Below are 23550 nucleotides of genomic sequence, written 5' to 3' on the forward strand. Positions count from 1 at the left end.
AATATTCCATTGTGTGTGTGTGTGTGTGTGTGTGTGTGTGTGTGTATACATACACCACATCTTCTTTATCCATTCAATTAGGTGACACTTAGGTGGTTTCCATATCTTGGCTATAGCTAATAATGCAGTAAATATGGGAGTGCAGATATCTCCAAGATAGTGATTTCATTAAAACATATTTTTAGAATCAAATACATGAGAAGTTAGTATGTGATAAATTTGTATTTTAAATCAGTAGGAAATGGATTATTTATTAAATGGTGTTAGTATGATTAAGTACTGATAAAAAAAAACTGTATTTATACCTTATACCAGGATAAATTCCAAATACATCAAATATCAAAATACACAAAAGGAAATGATAAAAGTGTCCCCCAAAGATGGAAGAATCCTTGAATAACTGATAACTAGAGAAGGTATTTCCAACAAAAACTCAGAATTTCCCTTCATATACAGTATGTCTTAAAAAATGTTCACAGTGTTTTTGCCATGCAGAAATCAAAAGGCAAAAAGACACAGAGAAAAGGTTTGAAAATTATATAATGAGCAAAGGGCGTGATTACTCAGGGGAAAATGAACAAAGGGTGTGAATACTTCACATAAATCAAACAGCTGTCGCACATATCAGGAGCACAGCCCTTCTCCAAATCGTAAAAAAAAAAAAAAAAAAAAAAAAAAAAAAAGTGTCCTCAGACTTTGCCAAATGTCTCCCTGGAGCAAAACTGCCCCTCGTTCAAAACCACTGCTCTGTATGAGGTAGATTGCCAATATCTACTAAGATTACAAATTCATAGAAGCCTAGCAATTCCCCTCCGGGAACTTATCCCTCATATAAGTATGCTAGCACATTGGTGGAATGAGGTAGGTCTCTGTTTAATCATTTATTTATTATTCTTTAAAGTTTTTAAAATTTCATTTTAACCCAAGTTAATTAACATACAGTGTAATAATGGTTTCAAGACTAGAATTTAGTGATTCACCACTTACATATAACACCCAGTGCTCATCCCAGCAAGTACCGTCCTCCTTAATGTCCATCATCCATTAGCCCATCTCCCTACCCAATACCCCTCCAGCAACCTTCAGTTTGTTCTCTGTATTGAAGAATCTCTTATAATTTGCCTCCCTGTTTTTATCTATTTTTCCTTCCCTTCCACTATGCTCATATTTTGTTTCTTAAATTCCACATATGAGTAAAGTCATATATCTGTCTTTCTCTGACTTATTTTCCTTAGCATAATACCCTCTAGTTCCATCCACCTTGTTACAAATGGCAAGATTTCACTCTTTTTCATCACCGAGTAGTATTTCATTGTGTATGTATGTATATATATGTATATGGATAAGCCACATTTTCTTTATCCATTCATCAGTCAATGGACATTTGGGCTCTTTCCATAACTTGGCTATTGTTGATAGTGTTGCTATGAACATTTGGGTGTATGTGCCACTTTGAATCACCATTTTTGTATCCTTTGGATAAATTCTTAGTAGTGTAATTGCTGGATCATAGGGTAGCTCTATTTTTAATTTTTTGAGGAACTTCCACACTGTTCTCCAGAGTGGCTGCACCAGTTTGCATTCACACCAACAGTGCAAAAGGGTTCCCATCTCTCCACATCCTCGCCAGCATCTGTTGTTTCCTGAGTTGTTAATTTTAGCCATTCTGACAGGTTGAGGTGGAATTTCACTGTAGTTTTGATTTGTATTTCCCTGATGATGAGTGATGTTGAGCATCTTTTAATATGTCTGTTAGCCATCTGGCTGTCTTCTTTGTAAAAGTGTCTATTCATGTCTTCTGCTCATTTCTTCACTGGATTATCTGTTTTTTGGCTGTTGAGTTTGGTAAATTCTTTATAGATTTGGCATACTAATCCTTTATCCGATATATCATTGGCAAATATCTTTTCCCGTTCTGTCTAATGCCTTTTAGTTTTGTTATTTCCTCCGTTTATTCATTTGAAACATTATTTGTAATAGCAAATGACTGAAAACAACGGATTCATGAGAAGGAGCTGGTTAAATCATGGTACAATAATAGTGTGCATTGTGGACAGATCTCTGTGATATGTAAACTGGGAAAAAAAGCAAGATATAGAACAGTGTTCAAAGTAGGTTTTGTGATAAAAGAACACATATGTACAGTATTTGTGTATGTTAAAAATCTCCCTGAAAGGATACACTGGGGAAAAAGTATAATATAGTATGCTGTGTGGAAAGTTACTTCTCACTGCTTATGTTTCCATACTTTTTTATGTTTATTATGTTTTTCATTAAAGAGAGCACGAGTGGGGGAGGAGAGAGAGAGAGAGAGAGAGAGAGAGAGAGAGCAGAGAATCTCAAGCAGGCTCCACGCTATCAGCACAGAGACTGATGTGGGGCTCAATCTCACAAAGTGAGATCATGTCCTGAGCTAAAATCAAGAGTAGGTGCTTATCTGATTAAGCCACCGAGGTGCCCCTATTTCTATACTTTTTGGAGTCTGAACCATACAACTATGTACTTTCTCAAATTTTAAGTAAGTATTTTTAAAGAAGGAATAAGAATATACTGATTTAGAAACTGATATTTTAAAACTTTTAGTCTGTTATAGCTAATTACCATCTACCTCAAATGCTACAATTCGCTGAAAAAGTTTAATTACAACCATGTGCTTAAACACATATTGCCTATTAAAGAAATATAGTTTATCTTGAGCAAAGTGTTACTATAAATGGAAGAAGACACTTTTATAAACATCAAAAATTACAGGTGACTACAGAAAAAATCATTTTTATAAGAACAGTTAAGTATACTCAAAATGTGTTAACAACAAAAAAACCACTCATGATCTCTATACACATAAATAATTTTTAAAAAGGATTCTCAAAATGATAGAGATGTTAGCTAACCTAATGCTTAATCATACTGCAATATATAAAGGTATTAAATCATGTTGTACACCTTAAAACTACACAATGTTATACATTAAAACCTTGGTTTGTGAGCATAATTCATTCCAGAAACATGCTTGTAATCCAAAGCACTTGTAAATCAGAGCGAATTTAGAAATAATGGAAACTCAGATGATTTGTTCCACAACCCAAAAAATGTTCATAGAAAAATGATTATAATACTACAACATAATACAAAATAATAAAGAAAATACAAAATATAAAGAAAAATAAACAAGTTAACCTGCACTTACCTTTGAAAACCTTCGTGGCTGCTGTGAGGGAGACGAGAGAGGGTTATTGTGTAGGACTTTTACTCTCACTAACGGAATCACTGCCATCTATTGGCTCAATGGAATCTTTTTCTTTTCGCGCAACTTTAAAAAGGAAACTAACCAATGACACTTGCTGTTGCCTCCTTTTGAAGATTTTGCAGAAATGTGACAGTGCATTGTTGTTAAACAGATTCATCACTCGCACGCTTACAGCCTCATTCGGGTGGTGCTTTTCTACAAAATTTTGCATTGTTTCCCACATTTTACAGATCTCCCTTAACCTTATGTGAAGTGAGGGATTCCACCTTTTTCTCCTCCTCCTGTGCAGACAAGATGCAGATGTAAACTTCTTATAAACTCTTGCAGTTTCAGCCACTCACTCACATACCTCATTCCTACTTCTCAATGATTTCCTTGTTAACTTCCATCGTAATGCTCTCCTTCTCACTGCCTTTCTTTTCAACCCTTTTCTGCATGGGGGCCACTGTATATGCTCACACAGGTGTTGACTAAGTACAATATTAATAAACTCTTGTCGTATACTGTATTTAATGTAACTGGCAATAAAACAGCAGAGGAAAGGGTTGATATCTGCAGGCAGCCTGACCTAGAATGAAGTAAAGCATTCCTAAGCTTACTGTTATATGGGAAAGCAAAGGACTGTCCATAGGTGCTTTCAAGTGACAAAAAATACACTAGCACCAGATGTGGGCACCTTCCAACATTCTGAAAAATCACTGGTTTCTGCCAAACACCGTGGCCTGAGACGGAGCATCCGAGCATGGGAGATGATCACCCATGATCCCACAGCGAGAGAGCGAGAGAGAGAGAGAGAGAGCGAGAGCGATTGCCTCACTTGTGATGTGACGTTTGGCATCACATACTACTCATATTGCAAGACATCGCTTGTTTATCATGTTAAAACTTAGAAATGTTCACTCGTCTTGTGGAACACTCGCAGAACAAGTTATGCAAATACAAGGTTTTACTGTATATAAACTGTACTGCAATAAAAAGGATGAAAATGAGTAAATTAATCTGAGTAAATTAAATACAAAAATATGAGAATTTTCAAATACATAGTTATGTAAACCACAAGTTAGGAAATGTACCCAAGAAACGGGATTTTAAAAATAAAAACTATCACCATTCTATTAAATCAGGGGTGTATTATCTCATCTAAATTAAATTTCACATATGAGAATCTAAATTTCAAATACAGACTAAAACGAAGTTGTTTCTGTGGAACTCCTTTACTGATATTCTCTCTTCTATATATTTCTACTTTACTACCTAAAGCTAGAATGGGAAGAGATATGAGAACTTCTCCATCGCTACCACTGACCAGTCTTGGTCAGTAGCAAAGATCATTGTAAATCAAAGGTACACCTTAAAAACATCTAAAAATGTAGCGCGCGCGCACACACACACACACACACACACACACACACACACACACACACTTTAATGGAAAGGAAATCTGCGAGACATGAGTAGGGCAGAATAACAAGCAAAGGCTGAGGTGCTTGGCTGGCTCTGTCAGTGGAGCACACGATTGCCTTTTTTTTCCCCTTATGATTTAAATCCAAGTTAGGTAACATATAGTGTAATAATGATTTCAGGAATATAATTTAGTAATTCATCACTTACATAACACACCCTGTGCTCATCCCAACATGTGACTTGACTCTTGATTTCACAGTCCTGAGTTCAAGCCCCACGTTGGGCATGGGTGCCCTTGAATTGCTCATTTTATGTGAACTTATATCAGGAGCAAACAAATTCAAATATCTTTAGCAAAACACCTTTCCTAGTTAATCAATTCATGGAAAGAGATATTTGAAGAGTTACTATCATCCAGTATTATAAAGAGAAAAAAGATATACAGAGTCTTGATTTTTAGACAATATGATCAATAAAGATAAAAAAGAAGTATCTTTTCCCCAAATAAAGAGGAATCAGTGATTAGGAAAAGGTACCTCTCTCAAAAAAAGCATTTCTTTGTAAAAACTTTAAGCTGTTGCCAACAATACACTGGAACAACTGAAAATTAAATCATTTAAATATTTTTAAATATTTATTTATTTTTAAAATTATTATTGTTTAATTTACATCCAACTCAGTTACCATATAGTGCAATAATGATTTCAGGAATAGATTCTAGTGATTCATCACCTACATATAACACCCAGTGCTCATCCCAACAAGTGTCCTCCTTAATGCCCCTTGCCCATTTAGTGTATACCCCCACCCAAAACCCCTTCAGCAACCCTCAGTTTGTTCTCTCTTATGTTTTGTCCCTTCCCTGTTTTTATATTATTTTTGCTTCCCTTTCCTTATATTCATCTGTTTTATATCTTAAATTCTATATATAACTTAAGTCACATATTTGTCTTTCTCTAATTTCACTTAGCATAATACACTCTAGTTGCATCCACATTGCTGCAAATGGCAAGATTCCATTCTTTTTGATCATTGAGTAATATTCTATTGTATATGCATGTATGTATATATATATGTATGTGCATATATATATGTATACATACATACACACACACACACACACACACACACACACACACACACACCAACTCTTCTGTATCCATTCAACAGTCGATGGACATTTGGGATCATTCCATACTTTGGCTATTGTTGATGGCACTGCTATAAACATTGGGGTGCATGTGCCCCTTTGAAACAGCAGACTTGTATCCTTTGGATAAATACCTAGTAGTGCAATTGCAGGGTCATAGGGTAGTTCTATTTTTAATTTTCTGAGGAACCTCCATACTGTTTTCCAAAGTGCCTGCACCAGTTACCATTCCCACTAGCAGTGCAAAAGGATTCCTCTTTCTCCACATCCTTGCCAACAAGCCATTCTGACTGGTGTGAGGTGGTATCTTACTGTGGTTTTGATTTGTATTTCCCTGATGATGAGTGACGTTGAGCATGTTGTCATGTGATCTGTGAGCCATCTGGATGTCTTCTTTGGAAATGTGTCTATTCATGTCTTTTGTTCACTTCTTCATTGGATTGTTTGCGGGGGGGCGGTTGTTGAGTATGCAAGATTCTTTACAGATTTTGGATACTAACCCTTTATCTGATATGTCATTTGCAAATATCTTCTTCCATTCTGTTGGTTGCCTTTTAGTTCTGCTGATTCTTTGCTGTGCAGAAGCTTTTTATTTTGATGAGGTCCTTGCCTCTGTATACGTGTTGAGTAAGAAGTTACTGTGGCCGACATCAAAGGATTTTGCCTGCTTTCTCCTCTAGGATTTTGATGCCTTCCTATCTTAACTTTAGGTCTTTCATCTGTTTTGAGTTCATTTTTGTGTATGGTGTAAGAAAGTGGTCCAAGTTCACTCTTCTGCATGTCACTGTCTAGTTTTCCCAACATCATTTCCTAAAGAGACTCTCTGTTCCCATTGTATATTCTTCTCTGCTTTGTCAATGATTACTTGGCCATACATTTGTGGGTCCATTTCTGGGTTCTCTATTCTCTTCCATTGATATAAGTGTCCGTTTTTGTGCCAGTACCATACTGTCCTGATGATTACAGCTTTGTAATACATCTTGAAGTCTGGGATTTTGATGTCTCCAGCCTTGGTTTTCTTTTTCAGGATTGTTTTGGCTATTTGCAGTCTTTTCTGGTTCCAAAAAAATTTTAGGATTGTTTGTTCTACCTCTGTGAAGAATGCTGGTGTTATTTTGATAGGGATTGCATTGAATGTATAGATTGCTTGGGGTAGTTATCGACATTTCAACAATATTTGTCCTTCCAATCCATGAGCAAGGAATGTTTTTCCATTTCTTTGTGTCTTATTCAATTTCTTTCAAAAGCTTTCTATAGTTTTCAGTGTATAGGTTTTTCACCTTTGTTAGGCTTATTCCTAGGTATTTTATGGGTTTTGGTACAACTGTAAATGGGATCGATTCCTTGATTTCTCTTCTCCCTCATTATTGGTGCATAGAAATGCAACTGATTTCTGTGCATTTATTTTATATCCTTGAGACTTCACTGAATTCATGGATCAGTTCTAGTAGTTTTTTGGTGGCAAGTTTCAGGTTTCCCATGTAGAGTAACATGTTGTCTGAGAAGTGTGAAAGTTTGACTTCCTCCTTGCCAATCTGGATGCCTTTTATTTCTTTGTGTTTGTCTCATTGCTGAGGCTAGGACTTCCACCACTGTTGAATGAGTGGACATCCTTGTCGTGTTCCTGACCTTAGCAGGGAAACTCTCCGTTTTTGCCACTGAAGATATTAGCAGTGGGTCTTTCATATACAGCTTTTATGATCTTAAGGTATGATCCTTCTGTCACTACTTTCTTGAGGAGTTTTATCAAGAAAGGATGCTGCATTTTGTCAAATGCTTCCTCTGCATCTACTGTAACGATCATGTGGTTCTTATTCTTTCTTTTATTAATGTAATGTATCACATTGATCGATTTGTGGATATTGAACCAGTCCTGCATCCCAGGTATAAATCCCACTTGATTGTGAATAATTCTTTTAATGTATTGTTGGGTCCAATTGGCTAGTATCTTGTTGAGGATTTTTGCATCCATGTTCATCTGGGAAATTGGTCTGTAGTTCTCCTTTTTAGTGGGGTCTTTGTCTGGATTTGGAATCAAGGTAATGCTGGCTTCATAGAATGAGTTTGGAAGTTTCCCTTCCATTTCTTTTTTTTTTTTTTTTTCTTTTTGCTGTTTTGTTTTGTTTTGGAGCAGCTTCAACAGAATAGGTGTTAACTCTTCTTTAAATGTTTGGTAGAATTCCCCTGGAAAGCCATCCGGCCCTGGACTCTTGTATTTTGGGAGATTTTTGATTACTGATTCAACTTCTTTACTGGTTATGGGTCTGATTAAATTTTCTATTTCTTCCTGTTTCAGTTTTGGTAGTTTATATGTTTCTAGGAATTTGCCCATTTCTTCCAGATTGCCCAATTTACTGGCATACAATTGCTCATAATATTCTCTTATTATTGTTTGTATTTCTGCAGTGTTGGTTCTCTCCTCTTTCATTCATGGTTTTATTTATTTGCATCCATTCCTTTTTCTTCTTGAAATTGGCTAGGGGTTTATCAATTTTGTTAATTCTTTGAAAGAACCCACTCCTGATTTCATTGATCTGTTCTGTTTTTTTTATTTTAATATCATTGATTTCTGCTCTAATTTTTATTATTTCCTATCTTCTGCTGGTTTTGGTCTTTATTTGCTGTTCTTTTTCCAGTTCTTTAAGGTGTTAGGTTAGGTTGTATATCTGAGACCTTTCTTCCTTCTTTAGGAAGGTCTGGATTGCTTTATACTTCCCTCTTATGACTGCTTTCACTGTGTCCCAGAGGTTTTAGGTTATCGTGTTTTCATTTTCATTGGCTTCCATGTACTTTTTAATTTCCTCTTTAATTTCTGGGTAACCCATTCATTCTTTAGTAGGATGTTCTTTAACGTCCCAGTATTCGTGGTCTTTCCAAATATTTTGTAATTGATTTCAAGTTTCATTGTGTTGTGGTCTGAAAATATGTATGGTATGATCTTGGTATTTTTGTATTTGCTGAGGGCTGATTTGCGTCCCAGTGTGCGATCTATTCTGGAGAATGTTCCATGTGCACTCAAGAAGAATGTATATTCTGCTGCTTTAGGATGAAACGTTCTGAATGTATCTGTTAAATTCATCTGGTCCAGTGTGTCATTCAAACATTGTTTCCTTGTTGATTTTATGCTTATATGACCTGTCCATTGCTATTAAGTGGGGTGCTGAATACACCTACTCTTATGGTATTATTACCAATGAGTTTCTTTATATTTGTGATTCACTGATTTATATATTTGGGTGCTACTATGTTGGGGGTATAAATGTTTACAATTGTTAGATTTTGGTGGATAGACCCCTTAATTATATCCTCAATTATGACACAATGCCCTTCTTCATCTCTTGTTACAGTCTATTTTAAAAATCTAGTTTGTCTGATATAAATGTGGCTACTCCAACTTTCTTTTGGTGACGATTAGCATGATACATGGTTCTCCATCCCTACTTTCAGTCTGAAGGTGTCTTTAGGCCTAAAATGGGTCTCTTGTGAACAGGATATAGATGGATCTTGTTTTCTTAACCATTCTGATACCCTAGGTCTTTTGATTGGAGCACTTTTCCAGTGACATTTAGAGTACTGAAAGACATGAATTTATTGTCCTTGTGTTGTCTGCAGAGTTGGGAATTTCTGGTGGTGTTCTCTGGTCCTTTCTAGTCTGTGTTGCTTTGGGTCTTTTTTGTTTTGTTTCATCTTTTCTCCCCTCAGAGTGTCCCCCTTAAAATTTCTTGCAAGGCTGGCTTAGTGGTCACGAACTCCTTTAGTTTTTGTTTGTCTGGGAAACTCTTTATCTTTCTATTTTGAATAACAGCCTTGCTGGATAAAGAATTCCTGGCTTCATATTTTTCTGATTCAGTACGTTGAATATATCCTGCCACTTCCTTCTGGCCTGCCAACTTTCTGTGGATAGGTCTGCTGCAAACCTGATCTGTTTTCCCATAATTATAGGTTAAGGACTTTTTTTTCCCCCTTGCTGCTTTCATAATTCTGTGTGTATTTTGTGAATTTGACTAAGATATGCCTTGCTGATGGTCGGTTTTTGTTGAATCTAATGGGAGATGTCTGTGCTTCTTAGATTTTGATGTGTGTCTTCCTCCAGATTAGGAAAGTTTTCCACTATAATTTGTTCACATAAACCTTCTGCCCGTTTTTCTCTCTCTTCATCTTCTGGGACTCCCTATGATTCAGGTATTATTCATTTTTTAAGTCACTGATTTCTGTAATTCTCAGATCATGCTCTTTTGCCTTAGTTTCCCTCTTTTTTCTGCTGCATTATTCTCCATAATTTTGTCTTCTATATCGTTTTTTCTCTGCTTTGCTTTACCCATCCTTACTGCCATGGCATCCATTCAATATTCCATCTCGGTTATAGCATTTTAAATTTCATCATGACTCGATTTGCCTTCTTTTATCTCTGTAGAAAAGGATTCTATGCTTTTTTCAACCCCAGCTAGTATTCTTAATACTATGGTTCTAAATTCTAGTTTAGACAACTTGCTTATATCTGTGTTAAGCCTCTGGCTGTCATTTTTTCCTGTTCTTTCTTTTGGGATGAATTCCTTCATTTTGTCATTTTGGAGAAAGAAAGAATAAAAATTTTAAATTTAAAAATTAAAAAAAAAAACAAAAATTACATAAAGGAAGCTAAATCCTAGGTGTTTTTGGTCTGCTTGTTGAAAGAAGTTTGATAGAATAGAGAAAAAAGGTAAAAAAAAAAAAGTTTAAAAATTAAAAAAAAGTATACAATAAAATAAAGTGAAATGAGGTGAAATAGAATTTTAAAAATTTAGGGAAAAAAACATAGTTAAAACAATAACTTTTTTAATGAAAGGAAGATAAAAATAATGTTTTTTTTTTTTTTCTGTAGCCAAGAAAAAGAATGGAAAGGAGAAAAAGGTGGACATTTGGGCTCTTTCCATAATTCAGCTATTGTTGAAAGTGCTGCTATAAACATTGAGGTACACGTGCCCCTATGCATTAGCACTCCTGTATCCTTTGGGTAAGTTCCTAGCAGTGCTATTCCTGGGTCATAGGATAGTTCTACTTTTTATTTTTTGAGGAACCTCCACACTGTTTTCCAGAGCGGATGCACCAGTTTGCATTTCCACCAACAGTGCAAGAGGGTTCCCATTTCTCCACATCCTCGCCAGCATCTGTAGTTTCGTGATTTGTTCATCTTAGCCAATCTGACTGGTGTGAGGTGGTATCTCAGTGTGGCTTTGATTTGTATTTTCCTGATGATGAATGACATTGAGCATCTTTTCATGTGTCTGTTGGCCATGTGGATGTTTTCTTTAGAGAAGTGTCTATTCATATCTTCTGCCTATTTCTTCACTGGATTATTTGTTTTTCGGGCGCTGAGTTTGGTTAAGTTCTTTACAGATTTTGGATACTAGCCCTTTATCCAATATGTCATTTGCAAGCCTCTTTTCCCATTCTGTCAGTTGCCTTTTAGTTTTGTTGATTGCTTCCTTTGCAGTGCAGATTTTGATCTTGAAGAGGTTCCAATAGTTCACTTTTGCTTTTAATTCCCTTGCCTTTGGAGATGTGTTGAGTAAGAAATTGCTGTAGCTGAGATCAAAGAAGTTGTTGCCTGCTTTCTCCTCTAGGGTTTTGATGGCTTTCTGTCTCACATTTAGGTTTTTCATCCATTTTGAGTTTATTTTTGTGTATAGTATAAGAAAGTGGTCCAGTTTCATTCTTTTGCATGGTGCTGTCCAATTCTCCCAGCACCATTTGCTAAAGAGACTTTTTTCCATTGGATGCTCTTTCCCGCTGTGTCAAAGATTAGTTGGCCACACATTTGTGGGTCCAATTCTGGGTTCTCTACTCTATTCCATTGGTATAAAGAAGATGTGGTTTATATATACAATGGAATACTACTTGGCAATGAGAAAGAATGAAATTACGCCATTTGCAGCAACATGGATGGAACTGGAAGGTATTACGATGAGTGAAATAAGTCAGAGAAGGACAGATATGTTTTCACTCATGTGGATCTTGAAAAACTTAATAGAAGACCATGGGGGAAAGGAAGGGCAAAAAAATAAAAGTTACAGAGAGGGAGGAAGGCAAACAACAAGAGATTCTTAATACAGAGAACAACTGAGGGTGGATGGGAGGGGTGGGGGAGAGTGGAAATGGGTGATGGGCATTGAGGAGGGCACTTGTTGGGATGAGCACTGGGTATTGTATGTAAGCTAATTTGACGATAAATTATATTCAAAAGAAAAAGAAAAAGAAAAAAGAAAGGAGAAAAAGAAAAAAAAAATTTAAACAAAAGCAAAAAAAAACCCCGAATAGATGAACTAGCAAACAGAATGAAATCCGGATGAAGTTACATCCAGTTTTCCCTACAGCTCAAACTATTAAACACTCTATCATCTGTACACTAGCCAGGCAGAGAGACTTGTGGTGGTCCTTTGGGCCTTGTGCTTGGGAGGTACAGTTGGCTGGGGGCTTAGTGTAATGACTACATTTTCCACTAGGTGGCACTGCTTACCTTACTGGGATGTATCAGTGTGGCTTGTGTTGGCGCATATGAGCATGAGTAGAAGTGGCGTCACCCAGCTTCCTAGTTTCTAGAGGGCACAGGAACCCTGCCCTCTCACCAAACCTCAATCAAGCAACCCTCCTTTGTCTCTGGCTTCCGTCCACTCCCCACTTCTACACTGTCTGTATCTAAGCCATTCAGCCTTCCAGGCAGCACCTTTCCCCCTGAATCGTATCTCAGATGGGGCGGAGTTTCCAAACCCCTTGGTTCCGTGAATTCTGTGGCTTGGTCCTGCTCCGACCCTCTGGAGTAGGGTCTTGATGAGTAATGGTTGGGTGCCAGCTTGTCCTGAGAATGTTCATATGATTATGTAGCAGCAGAGGTTCAGAGATTATAGCAAATCACAACACATAGCTGGCACCAGGTTTCACTGCACTCCGTGATCTTTGTTCCAATACCAGCAAATGTGGCTATTCTCCAGGGCCCACTGGGACCTTTGCCTGTAGGGAGGCTGTATGGTCTCTACCAAAGGCACTCGAAGCAGGGGAACCACTTCTCCCCATGTGGCCCACAGACCCCCTGTACCTCATTGCCTACTCCTAGGACTCGCCCTTCTTCCCCATCAGAGCACCACCAAGTATTGAGCTCCAGAATTTCCAGCTCTGTGCTCCCCTATTTATAGAGTCCTAATGGTATTGGAACCGTCTCCTTTCTCACCATCAATGTTTTTGGGGAACAGATCTCTTGTTCAGTCCCATGTCTGTGTATCCACTCTCTCTTTCTCTTCAGCTTTTAGGGGGAGTGCTTTTCCTGTACTCTCCTGATGTGCCATACTCTATCCCCCTTTCTCTGTCCTCTCTCCACAAAAAACAGCTCCCTGCCCTCCATGGCTTCTCTCTCCCTCAGTTCACCTCTCCACACCGTCTCTCTGCCTAGTTCTATAGCTCAAGTTATACAGATTGTTGTGTTAATCCTCAGATCAATTTCCTAGGTATGGTGCTGATCTAGCTGCACTTCAGTGACCAGAGAAGCTGAGAACTTCCATGCTACTCTGCCATCTTGGCCCCTCCCAAAGTACTCACCTAAATCACTTACAGTCTTGAACTACATGTTTTAAAGAAATTTCACGTATATTTCTATAAATTGTATTTTAATTAATTTTGGCTAATAAATGTAATAAATCCCTGTAACTATATAGCACTTGTTTTCAGTCAGTACACAACTGGGAAATTAAACAAGAATATATAGAACAGTTAACTGGTAAGGTCACTATTTCAAAAACCAGTAAGTCCCAAAGCAAGTTGCTGATACTAACTTCTCCAGTCTGGTAGTTTAAGATAATATACACCCTATATACCTATATACGGTATGTTCCAGTCACCTTACATAAACTTGTTTCACAATATGCTTACTTCATAGTTTTCTACCTGTTACTTTCCCCTACTGTTAGTTCAAAATACAGGTATCCCCAGCTTTTCAAAAGCTTGTGTTATGCCACTTTACTTTTACAAAAGAACTACAATAATACCTGTTTTTGCTAACCAAAAGAGATCCTAAGAGGATTTTCACCTCTATGGGAAAAAAGGGGAAATTGTGTGCAGTCTTTGTTTTGTAGTAAACATTATAGACACAACATGAACACCAGCAGCAAGACTGGCACTGCCAAATTCCATCCCAGAGAACTGCTCTCAGCATTCTAGCATTAAGCCACCCTAACTCTGAATTGTCTGTGAGCATCTGTGCTTTATCTTGATTTATTTTATGCATCCATTAGCAAGATGTGGCCTAAAGTATCAGAAAAGCTTAAAAGAGGTTATTGTTTGGGTCTGGGAACACTCAAAAAAATTTCCATACAAATTAATGGTAAGTGCGTTTTCACTTTACACCATTTTCAGATTACAAAAGGTTTTACATGAACATCTATCTACTTTCAGATAGCAGGGGAAACCTGTACCACCTATTTCAAAGTCACTCTATAGCCCTCCTCTCTTGACCCCCTTGCAATTACAGGCTCTACTCTGTTTCTGCCTTTTTTGTAACACATATTCCAATAAATCTTGTTATTAAATCAATGATGAGTCTTATCATCTATACCATCTTGGGATCAAGGAAATATAGTATAAGTACTGAAAGTCATTAAGAATTCCTAAATCAGCACAGAAAACTGGCAAGTTATTCAACCCACCAAACCTCTTCTACCACTGGTTGAACACAACAGAAAAATATTTAAATATATTTTAAATATTTGGTATATTTGATATATAGTAAAACCCTGGATAGCAAATAACTTGTTCTGCTAGTGTTCTGCAAGATAAACATTTCTAATAAATTTTAACGTGATAAACAAGCGATATCTTGCAATATGAGTAGTATGTGATGCCAAACGTCACATCACAAGTGAGGCAATCACTCTCGCTCTCTCTCTCTCTCTCTCTCTCTCGCTCTCTCGCTGTGGGATCATGGGTGATCATCTCCCATGCTCGGATGCTCCGTCTCAGGCCACGGTGTTTGGCAGAAACCAGTGATTTTTCAGAATGTTGGAAGGTGCCCACATCTGGTGCTAGTGTATTTTTTGTCACTTGAAAGCACCTATGGACAGTCCTTTGCTTTCCCATATAACAGTAAGCTTAGGAATGCTTTACTTCATTCTAGGTCAGGCTGCCTGCAGATATCAACCCTTTCCTCTGCTGTTTTATTGCCAGTTACATTAAATACAGTATACGACAAGAGTTTATTAATATTGTACTTAGTCAACACCTGTGTGAGCATATACAGTGGCCCCCATGCAGAAAAGGGTTGAAAAGAAAGGCAGTGAGAAGGAGAGCATTACGATGGAAGTTAACAAGGAAATCATTGAGAAGTAGGAATGAGGTATGTGAGTGAGTGGCTGAAACTGCAAGAGTTTATAAGAAGTTTACATCTGCATCTTGTCTGCACAGGAGGAGGAGAAAAAGGTGGAATCCCTCACTTCACATAAGGTTAAGGGAGATCTGTAAAATGTGGGAAACAATGCAAAATTTTGTAGAAAAGCACCACCCGAATGAGGCTGTAAGCGTGCGAGTGATGAATCTGTTTAACAACAATGCACTGTCACATTTCTGCAAAATCTTCAAAAGGAGGCAACAGCAAGTGTCATTGGTTAGTTTCCTTTTTAAAGTTGCGCGAAAAGAAAAAGATTCCATTGAGCCAATAGATGGCAGTGATTCCGTTAGTGAGAGTAAAAGTCCTACACAATAACCCTCTCTCGTCTCCCTCACAGCAGCCACGAAGGTTTTCAAAGGTAAGTGCAGGTTAACTTGTTTATTTTTCTTTATATTTTGTATTTTCTTTATTATTTTGTATTATGTTGTAGTATTATAATCATTTTTCTATGAACATTTTTTGGGTTGTGGAACAAATCATCTGAGTTTCCGTTATTTCTAAATTCGCTCTGATTTACAAGTGCTTTGGATTACAAGCATGTTTCTGGAATGAATTATGCTCACAAACCAAGGTTTTACTGAATTTGGTAAACTTCAGTATAGTTTAGTGATATTAAAGGAATTTTTTGTTCAAAGGCATGATTTTCCTGGAGGGAAAATTTTTTTTTTTTTAAGTTTACTTATTTATTTTGAGAGACACAGAGACAGCCCAACGCAGGGCTCAAACTCACAAAACCATCACATCATGACCTGAGCTGAAACCAAGAGTGGGACGCTTAACTGACTGAGCCACCCAGGTACCCCATAGAGGGAAATTTTTAAACTTTAGAATATCAATTCTAAAATTATCCAACTCTAACCTTATTAGTCTACAAACATATTGTGACTAAAAAGTTCAATGAATTTACCACCTTCCAAAGAAATAAACTATTTGAAAATTTTAACCCAAGCATTACTTTTATTAAAATTCAATGTTTATCTCCTAATTTTAATAACCTAGATTTGTATACCTTACCTATATTCACATCATTTTCATTTATCTCATACTTCAATCATATACTTTCTCAGATAAGTAAACAATATATTAAATACTATATAAAGGGAGTTTTAAGAACAAAAATAACAGGAATTCAAATTGATCTACAAATCCAATACGATCCCTACCAAAATCCAAACCGGCACGTTTTTGCAGGACTGATGATTACAACTTCATCCTAAAATTCATGTGTAAATTTAAGGAGGACCCAGAATTAGTCAAAACAATCTTGAAAAAAGAAGAACAAAATCAGAGCTGTCACAACTTCTGATTTCAAAACTTAAGGCTACATTAACAGTGTGGTTCCGAAAAAATATCTGTGAATCATGTATTTGATAAGGGATTAATATCCAAACTATATAAAGCACTCATACAATTTAATACAGAAAATCTAATTAAAAAATGGGCAGTGGGACTGAATAGACATTATTCCAAAGAAAACATCTAAGCAGCCAACAGGAACATCAAAAGGTGCTCAAGGTCACTAATCTCAGGGAAATGCAAATCAAAACCACAATGAGATACTGTGTTAGAATATCTCACACCTGTTAGAATGGCTATCATTCAAAAAGATAAGAGATAACAAACAAGGATTGGCCAGAATATGGAAAAAAGGGAAATACACTTAACATCTTAGCATCAAACTGCCAGAGGTTTGAAGTATATAGGTCAAATGGTAGGAATATAAATTGAGTATAGTGAGTATGGAAAACAGTATGGAGATTCTGCAAAAAATCAAAAAACAGAACTATCATATGGTCTAGCAATTCTACTTCTGGGTATATATTCAAGGAAATGAAAACATCGTAGAGATATTCACATTCCAATGTACACTGCAGCATTATTCACAATAGTCAAAATACGGAAGCCAAAATGTCCGTCAAAGGATGAATGAATAAAGTTATGGTATATATATATATATATATATACACACACATATATACATATATATATATATATATGTGTGTGTATATATATATAAAATGGAATTATTTATTCATGAGAATAAAGAAAATCCTGCAATTTGCAATAACTAGGATGCATCTTATTGGCATCATGCTACATAAAATTAGCCAGACAAAGAAAGACTAGTACTTCATGGCATCACTCATATGAGTAATCTCAAAAAAATAAATAAAACTCATAGAAACAGAGTAGAAAAGCAGTTGCCAAGGGCTGTGAGATGGGGGAAATAGGATAACGTGGTTAAAAAGTTACAAACTATCAGCTATAAAATGAATAAAGTCTGAGGATCTAATGTAAAACATGGTGACTATAGTTGATAACACTGTATTGTACAATAGAATTGAAATCTGCTAAGAGGGTAGAACTTAAATGTTCTCTCAGACACAAATAAATGATAAACACATGAGGTGATTGATGTGTTAATTAACTAGCTGGGGGATATTCTTTCAAATGTATATCAAATCACCATGAGGCACACTTTAATTACCTTAAAATTTTAGAGGTCAATTATACCTCAATAAAGTTTAAATTAAAAAAAAAAAAAGACAGTATGATACTAGCATAAAGATAGGTAATATGGATCAAGAAAACAGAACTGAGAGTCCAGAAATAAATTCTCACATTTATAGTCAACTTATTTTGAATAAGAGTGTCAAGACCATTCGATGCGGTAAAGAATGGTCTTTTCAACAAATGGTGCTGCAACCACTAGATATCCATATGCAAATTTGTTCCCTTCCTCAAACCACACCCCCAAAATCAAAATGAATCACAGATCTCAATGTAAGAACTAAAACTATAAAACGTTTTGAGACAAATAGGAGTAAATCTTCAAGACTTTAGGTTAGGCAATGATTTCTTAGCTATAACACCAAAAGCATAAGTAACAAAAGAAAAAAATAGATTTCAAAATGAAAACTTTTGTGCTTCAAAGGAACTGTCAAGAAAGTTAAAAAGGGGAGGGGAGGGAGAAAATACCTGCAAATCATGTATCAGGGATTTGTATAAAACTCATTAGTAAAAAGAAATAAAATATCTGCAAATCATATATCAGGGATTTGTATAAAACATTAGTAAAAAGAAATATGGGGGTGCCTGGGTGGCTCAGTCAGTTAAGCATCCCAACTTTGGCTCAGGTCATGATCTCGCGGTTTGTGAGTTCGAGCCCCGCGTCGGGCTCTGTGCTGACAGCTCAGAGCCTGGAATCTGCTTCAGATTCTGTGTCTCCCTCTCCCTCTGCCCCTCCCCTGCTCACCCTCTGTCTTTCTCTGTCTCTCAATAATAAGTAAACGTTAAAAAAAAAAAAAAGGAAATATGACCCAATGGGCAAAGGATCAGAACAGACACTTCTCCAAAGAAGATATACAAATGGTCAATAAGTGCATGAAAAGAAAAGATAATTAATATCATTAGCCATTAGGGAACTGTAAATCAAAACCACTGGAGCACCTGGGTGGCTCAGTTGGTTAAGCATCGACTTTGGCTCAGGTCATGATTGCACAGTTCGTGAGTTCGAGCCCCGTGTCAGGCTCTGTACTGTCAGCTCAGAGCCTGGAGCCTGCTTCGGATTCTGTGTCTCTCTCTCTCTCTCCTTCCCCCCCATTCCCCACACTCTGTCTGTCTCAAAAATAAATAAAAAACATTAAAAAAAATAAAAAAAAACCATAATGACATACTGCTTCACACCCATTAGGATGGCAGTGGTTTAAAAAAAAAAAGACAATTAACAAGGGTTGGACAAGGATGTGGAGAAACTGGAACGCTAATACAACACTGGTAGGAATGTAAAATGGTGCAGTAACTGGAAAAAGACTTTGGCAGTTTCTTAAAAAGTTAAACAAACTTAACCACAGGAGCTGCTAATTTCAAACTTAGAAATCTACACAAAATAAGAACATATGCACATGTAAAAACCTGTACATTCATGTTCATAATAGCATTATTGATAATAGCCAAAAAATGGAAACTCAATGCCTATCAATAAATGGATAAAGAAAATGTGGCATATATATACAATGAAACATTACTTAGCAAAAAAAAGGAATACAATTCTGATATATGGATGCACTTTGAAAACATTAAGTGGAAAGAATCCAGTCACCATAGACCATCCAGTGTATCACACAGTTTCATTTATATGAAATGTCCAGAAGAGGCAAATCTATAGGACAGAAAGTAGATCAGAGTTGCCTAACGCTAGGGGGCATTGAAAGACTGGAAGAAAATGAGGGGTGACTATAGGTATGGCATTTCTTTCCGGGGTGATGAAAATATTCTAAAGTTGAACATGGTGATGGTTGCCCAACTCTATAAATATACTAAAACCAATGAACCATATATTTTAAGTGAGTGAATTGAGTGATGTATAAATTATATCTCAATAAAGTTTTTATTAAAAAGATACAAACACAGGGAGCCTGCGTAGCTCAGTCGGTTAAGTGTCCGACTTCAGCTCAGGTCATGACCACATGGTTCAATGAGTTAGAACCCTGTGTCAGGCTCTGTTACTGACAGCTCAGGGCCTGGAGCCTACTTCAGATTCTGTGTCTTCCTTTCTCTCTGACCCTCCCCTGCTCTCACTCTGTCTCTCTGTCTCTGTCTCTCAAAATAAAACATTAAAAAAAAAGAGAGAGATGGAATGCAAGCTGGTGCAGCCACTCTGGAAAACAGTATAGAGGTTCCTCAAAAAACTAAAAATAGAACTACCCTACGACCCAGCAATTGCACTACTAGGCATTTATCCACAGGATACAGGTGTGCTGTTTTGAAGGGACACATGCACCCCCATGTTTATAGCAGCACTATCAACAATAGCCAAAGTATGGAAAGAGCCCAAATGTCCATCAATGGATGAATGGATAAAGAAGATGTGGTATATATGTACAATGGAGTATTACTTGGCAATCAAAAAGAATGAAATCTTGCCATTTGCAACTATGTGGATGGAACTGGAGGGTATTATGCTAAGTGAAATTAGTCAGAGAAAGACAAAAATCATATGACTTCACTCATATGAGGACTTTAAAAAACAAAACAGATGAACATAAGGGAAGGGAAACAAAAATAATATAAAAACAGGGAGGGGGACAAAACAAAAGAGACTCATAAATATGGAGAACAAACTGAGGGTTACTGGAGGGGATGTGGGAGGGGGGGATGGGCTAAATGGGTAAGAGGCATTAAGGAATCTACTCCTGAAATCACTGTTGCACTATATGCTAACTAATTTGGATGTAACTTTTTAAAAAAATAAAATAAAATTTAAAAAAAAAAGAGAGAGAGATACAAAAAGAAGAACCTCTATTTGTCTGGGGAAGCCACATATCCCAAGAATGCCAAATCATGCAATGCCTTATTTATCCTGTATACGTACCCTAAAGGTAATGGAAACCCACTAAAGAGTTTTTAAATAGGGAAATGTGATAAATAGACCTTTTGCAATGTTTGATGAACAGACTGGAAGAGAGCAAAATTGAACTTGAGATATCAGTTAAGAGACTAGAGTCTGAGAAGAGATAACTGGACTCAAGAGGTGTTTGGGAACTAAGATCAATAGGAATGATGGATGGTTCTAAAATGTGACAGTACTACAAGCTTTCTCCTTTGTAAAACTTTGTATGGTGATGCCTTTATTGGGATAGGGAATAACAGATGTTACTATTTATGTGGTTGTAGTTTGTAAGAGGGATGTGTGTCCGTTTTTTATGTATTCATTCTAGATGTCTTTACATTATCCCAGTATCTAGCTATCAGTAGACAGTTATCAGTATAAGTGAAAAATGAATCGGTAAGAACAAAGACACTGCTTAGGAAGAAACAGAAAAAAGGAGGCAGTAAAATGGAACTGAACAAAATACCTCAATATTTAAAGAATAAATAAAAAGAAATGAGTTGGACAAGAAGACTACAAAGTGGTCTTAGGAAAAAGCCAGGAGACTACGTAGTGTCATGAACACTAAGAGGACAGTTTCAAGAAGGACTTAGCACTGAAAGCTGCTTTTCAAAGCGAAGTAAAGTGAGTAGAGGGAGGGAGCCAAAACATAAGAGACTCTTACAAACTGAGAACAAACTGAGGGTTGATGGGGGTGGGAGGGAAGGGTGGGTAGGTGATGGGTATTGAGGAGGGCACCTGTTGGGATGAGCACTGGGTGTTGTATGGAAACCAATTTGACAATAAATTTCATATTTAAGAAAAAAAAAAGAATGCCATTTGAATCTAGTAACAATGGAGATGTCTTCAGGGATCTTAGGGACGTGCAAATCTGGAGGCAGGATGGAACAGAAGCCAGATTGGAATGAGTTTAAGAATATTAAATGGAAATAACTAGTTCAGTTGTAAAGGGGAGCAAGTCTCTCTGCTGGAGAGCAGAGCACAGTAATTATGGGTTTTGAGGTTTTGTTCCTGAAAAATTTGAGTAATTTGATCATATTTAAAACAAAAGTTAAAGAGTCAATAGAGAGAGAAAGACAGAGAGAAGTTGAACATATAAGAAAAACAAGTGAAAATCAACAGTATTTGGTTCCTAAAGAGGTGGAGAGGACTGAGATCCAGAGAACATAGGAAGAGTTATGCTTAGACAGAAGGATGGAAAATTCTTCAACGTGACAGGAATAAAGAGGGAATGAAAGTACTTGCAGGTTAGGTATTTATATCTGTCAGCAGAAAATTAAAGGAAATCCTGTCTGATGGCTTTTATTTATTTTTTTTGAAGGCAAAGTCATCAGCTAAAAGTGGGAATGGAAAGTAGGAGAGAAAGGGATTTGACAACAGTGAAGGTTAAAAAGTTGCCCAGTTAGATTCCCATGGGATGTTTATTCCTTGTTTGTTTTAATATTATTCCATTACCCTTTTTTTCTTTACCATATACCCATATTTAATTATAGTTTTCTATTCTAATTTCTTTGGTCTTATTTACAATCAGAATACCAAATTCAACTGTGCTGTTATTACCATCACATTAACAATTCATCTATAATGCTTCCTATTAACTTTCCTGTTTAAAAGTCAAAAGGAAAACCTATATATCATCCTACATGATGATATTAACTTACCTGTTTAAAAGTCAAAAGGAAGACCTATATATCATCTTACATGATGAATTTCAAAACTACCCATTATGCTTATAAAGGTAAGCAATCATTTATCATATATACAAATTTTACCTCCACACATTTAGAAGGCATACTGTTTGCTTAGAGGATTTTATTCCACATCACTTTTTAACTGTGGCATATTATTTACAAAGATAGCCTCAACAATCCTTCCCATTCTTGTGTGCACTACCATTTGTATGGCGACTTCTCTATTCCTACAATCAGAAGTGGAGTCTGTTTCTTTTCCCTATCAATACAGGCTGGCCCTGTGATATACTTTGACCTATAAAATTCCATAGACATGACAGTAAATGACTTTCTAATGTAGCTTTCAAGAGCCCTTTTAGCTCTCACTCTTGCATTCTTGGACTGTGATACATGAAGAAGCTCCAGTTAGCCTTCTGGAACATGAGAGATCACAGGGAGAAGGATCCAGCCAACAGTACCATTTCCCAGACATGAGAGTGAGGTTGTTTAGACTGTCTAGCTCCAGCTGACCCATCAGATGAGCATAGCCATATGTGTCCCTGTGTGAGATCAGCAAATTGACCACCTGAGCCCAATTCAAACTGCCAACCCACAGAATCATGAGCAAATTTAACCGTTTTAAATCACGGCTGAAGCAATAACCTAATTTTTAATTTTACTTTTCTATTTAAAAAAATATAGAAAAATAACTGAACATATAAACTTAGCACTTTTCTCATGGCAAAATCATAATAATATCACGTTTACTTATCATGCTATTTACTTTGCACCTAAACTTAAGCTTCCTAAAAACAAAATTACCTAAGCGAGTCTTACAGTTCAGCCATTTATTCATTTATTAATTACATACTGTTTGTCGGAATCATTCCAGACACTGACCATATATTAGTGAACAAGAGATAAAAATCTCTACCCTCATTGGGGGAAATATGGACAACCCAAATCCAAAATATATTATCTTCTAATATATAGCTATTATAATAACATCTATAATTTTCAAGGGAAGAACATGTAAAACGAAATGTTACAAATAATCACTCTTACCCTCATGCCAAGCACCAAGAACCCAATCTCTTCCATTAATGGGTACTTGCTGACCTGTTGCTTAATCTTCTCAGATGAGGCAAAAGGATCATAACTCTTTTGCCCTATCTTTACATCCATTATACAGGGCTTATTAAATTTATGGGTCACATCTTCCAGTTTTAGGTATAAATCTGTTATTAAAGAAAAACTTTAATTAGTAATAGGCAAACA

General features: G+C 36.5%; 1 protein-coding gene across 4 annotated transcripts in view; it reads right to left on the reverse strand.

The window, feature by feature from the left end:
* IPMK (inositol polyphosphate multikinase) overlaps positions 1 to 23550 on the reverse strand; it is a 65204-nt gene that overhangs the window by 8704 nt on the left and 32950 nt on the right. For all 4 annotated transcript variants that reach the window (XM_053910286.1, XM_053910285.1, XM_053910287.1 and 1 more), the window contains one exon: positions 23338 to 23510. In XM_053910286.1, the coding sequence (XP_053766261.1) occupies positions 23338 to 23510 (173 nt within the window). The remainder of the gene's footprint in view (positions 1 to 23337; positions 23511 to 23550) is intronic.

This window comes from Panthera pardus, unplaced genomic scaffold (assembly GCF_024362965.1).
Source record: "Panthera pardus isolate Hobbes unplaced genomic scaffold, ASM2436296v1 HiC_scaffold_22, whole genome shotgun sequence".
Classification (NCBI taxonomy): domain Eukaryota; kingdom Metazoa; phylum Chordata; class Mammalia; order Carnivora; family Felidae; genus Panthera; species Panthera pardus.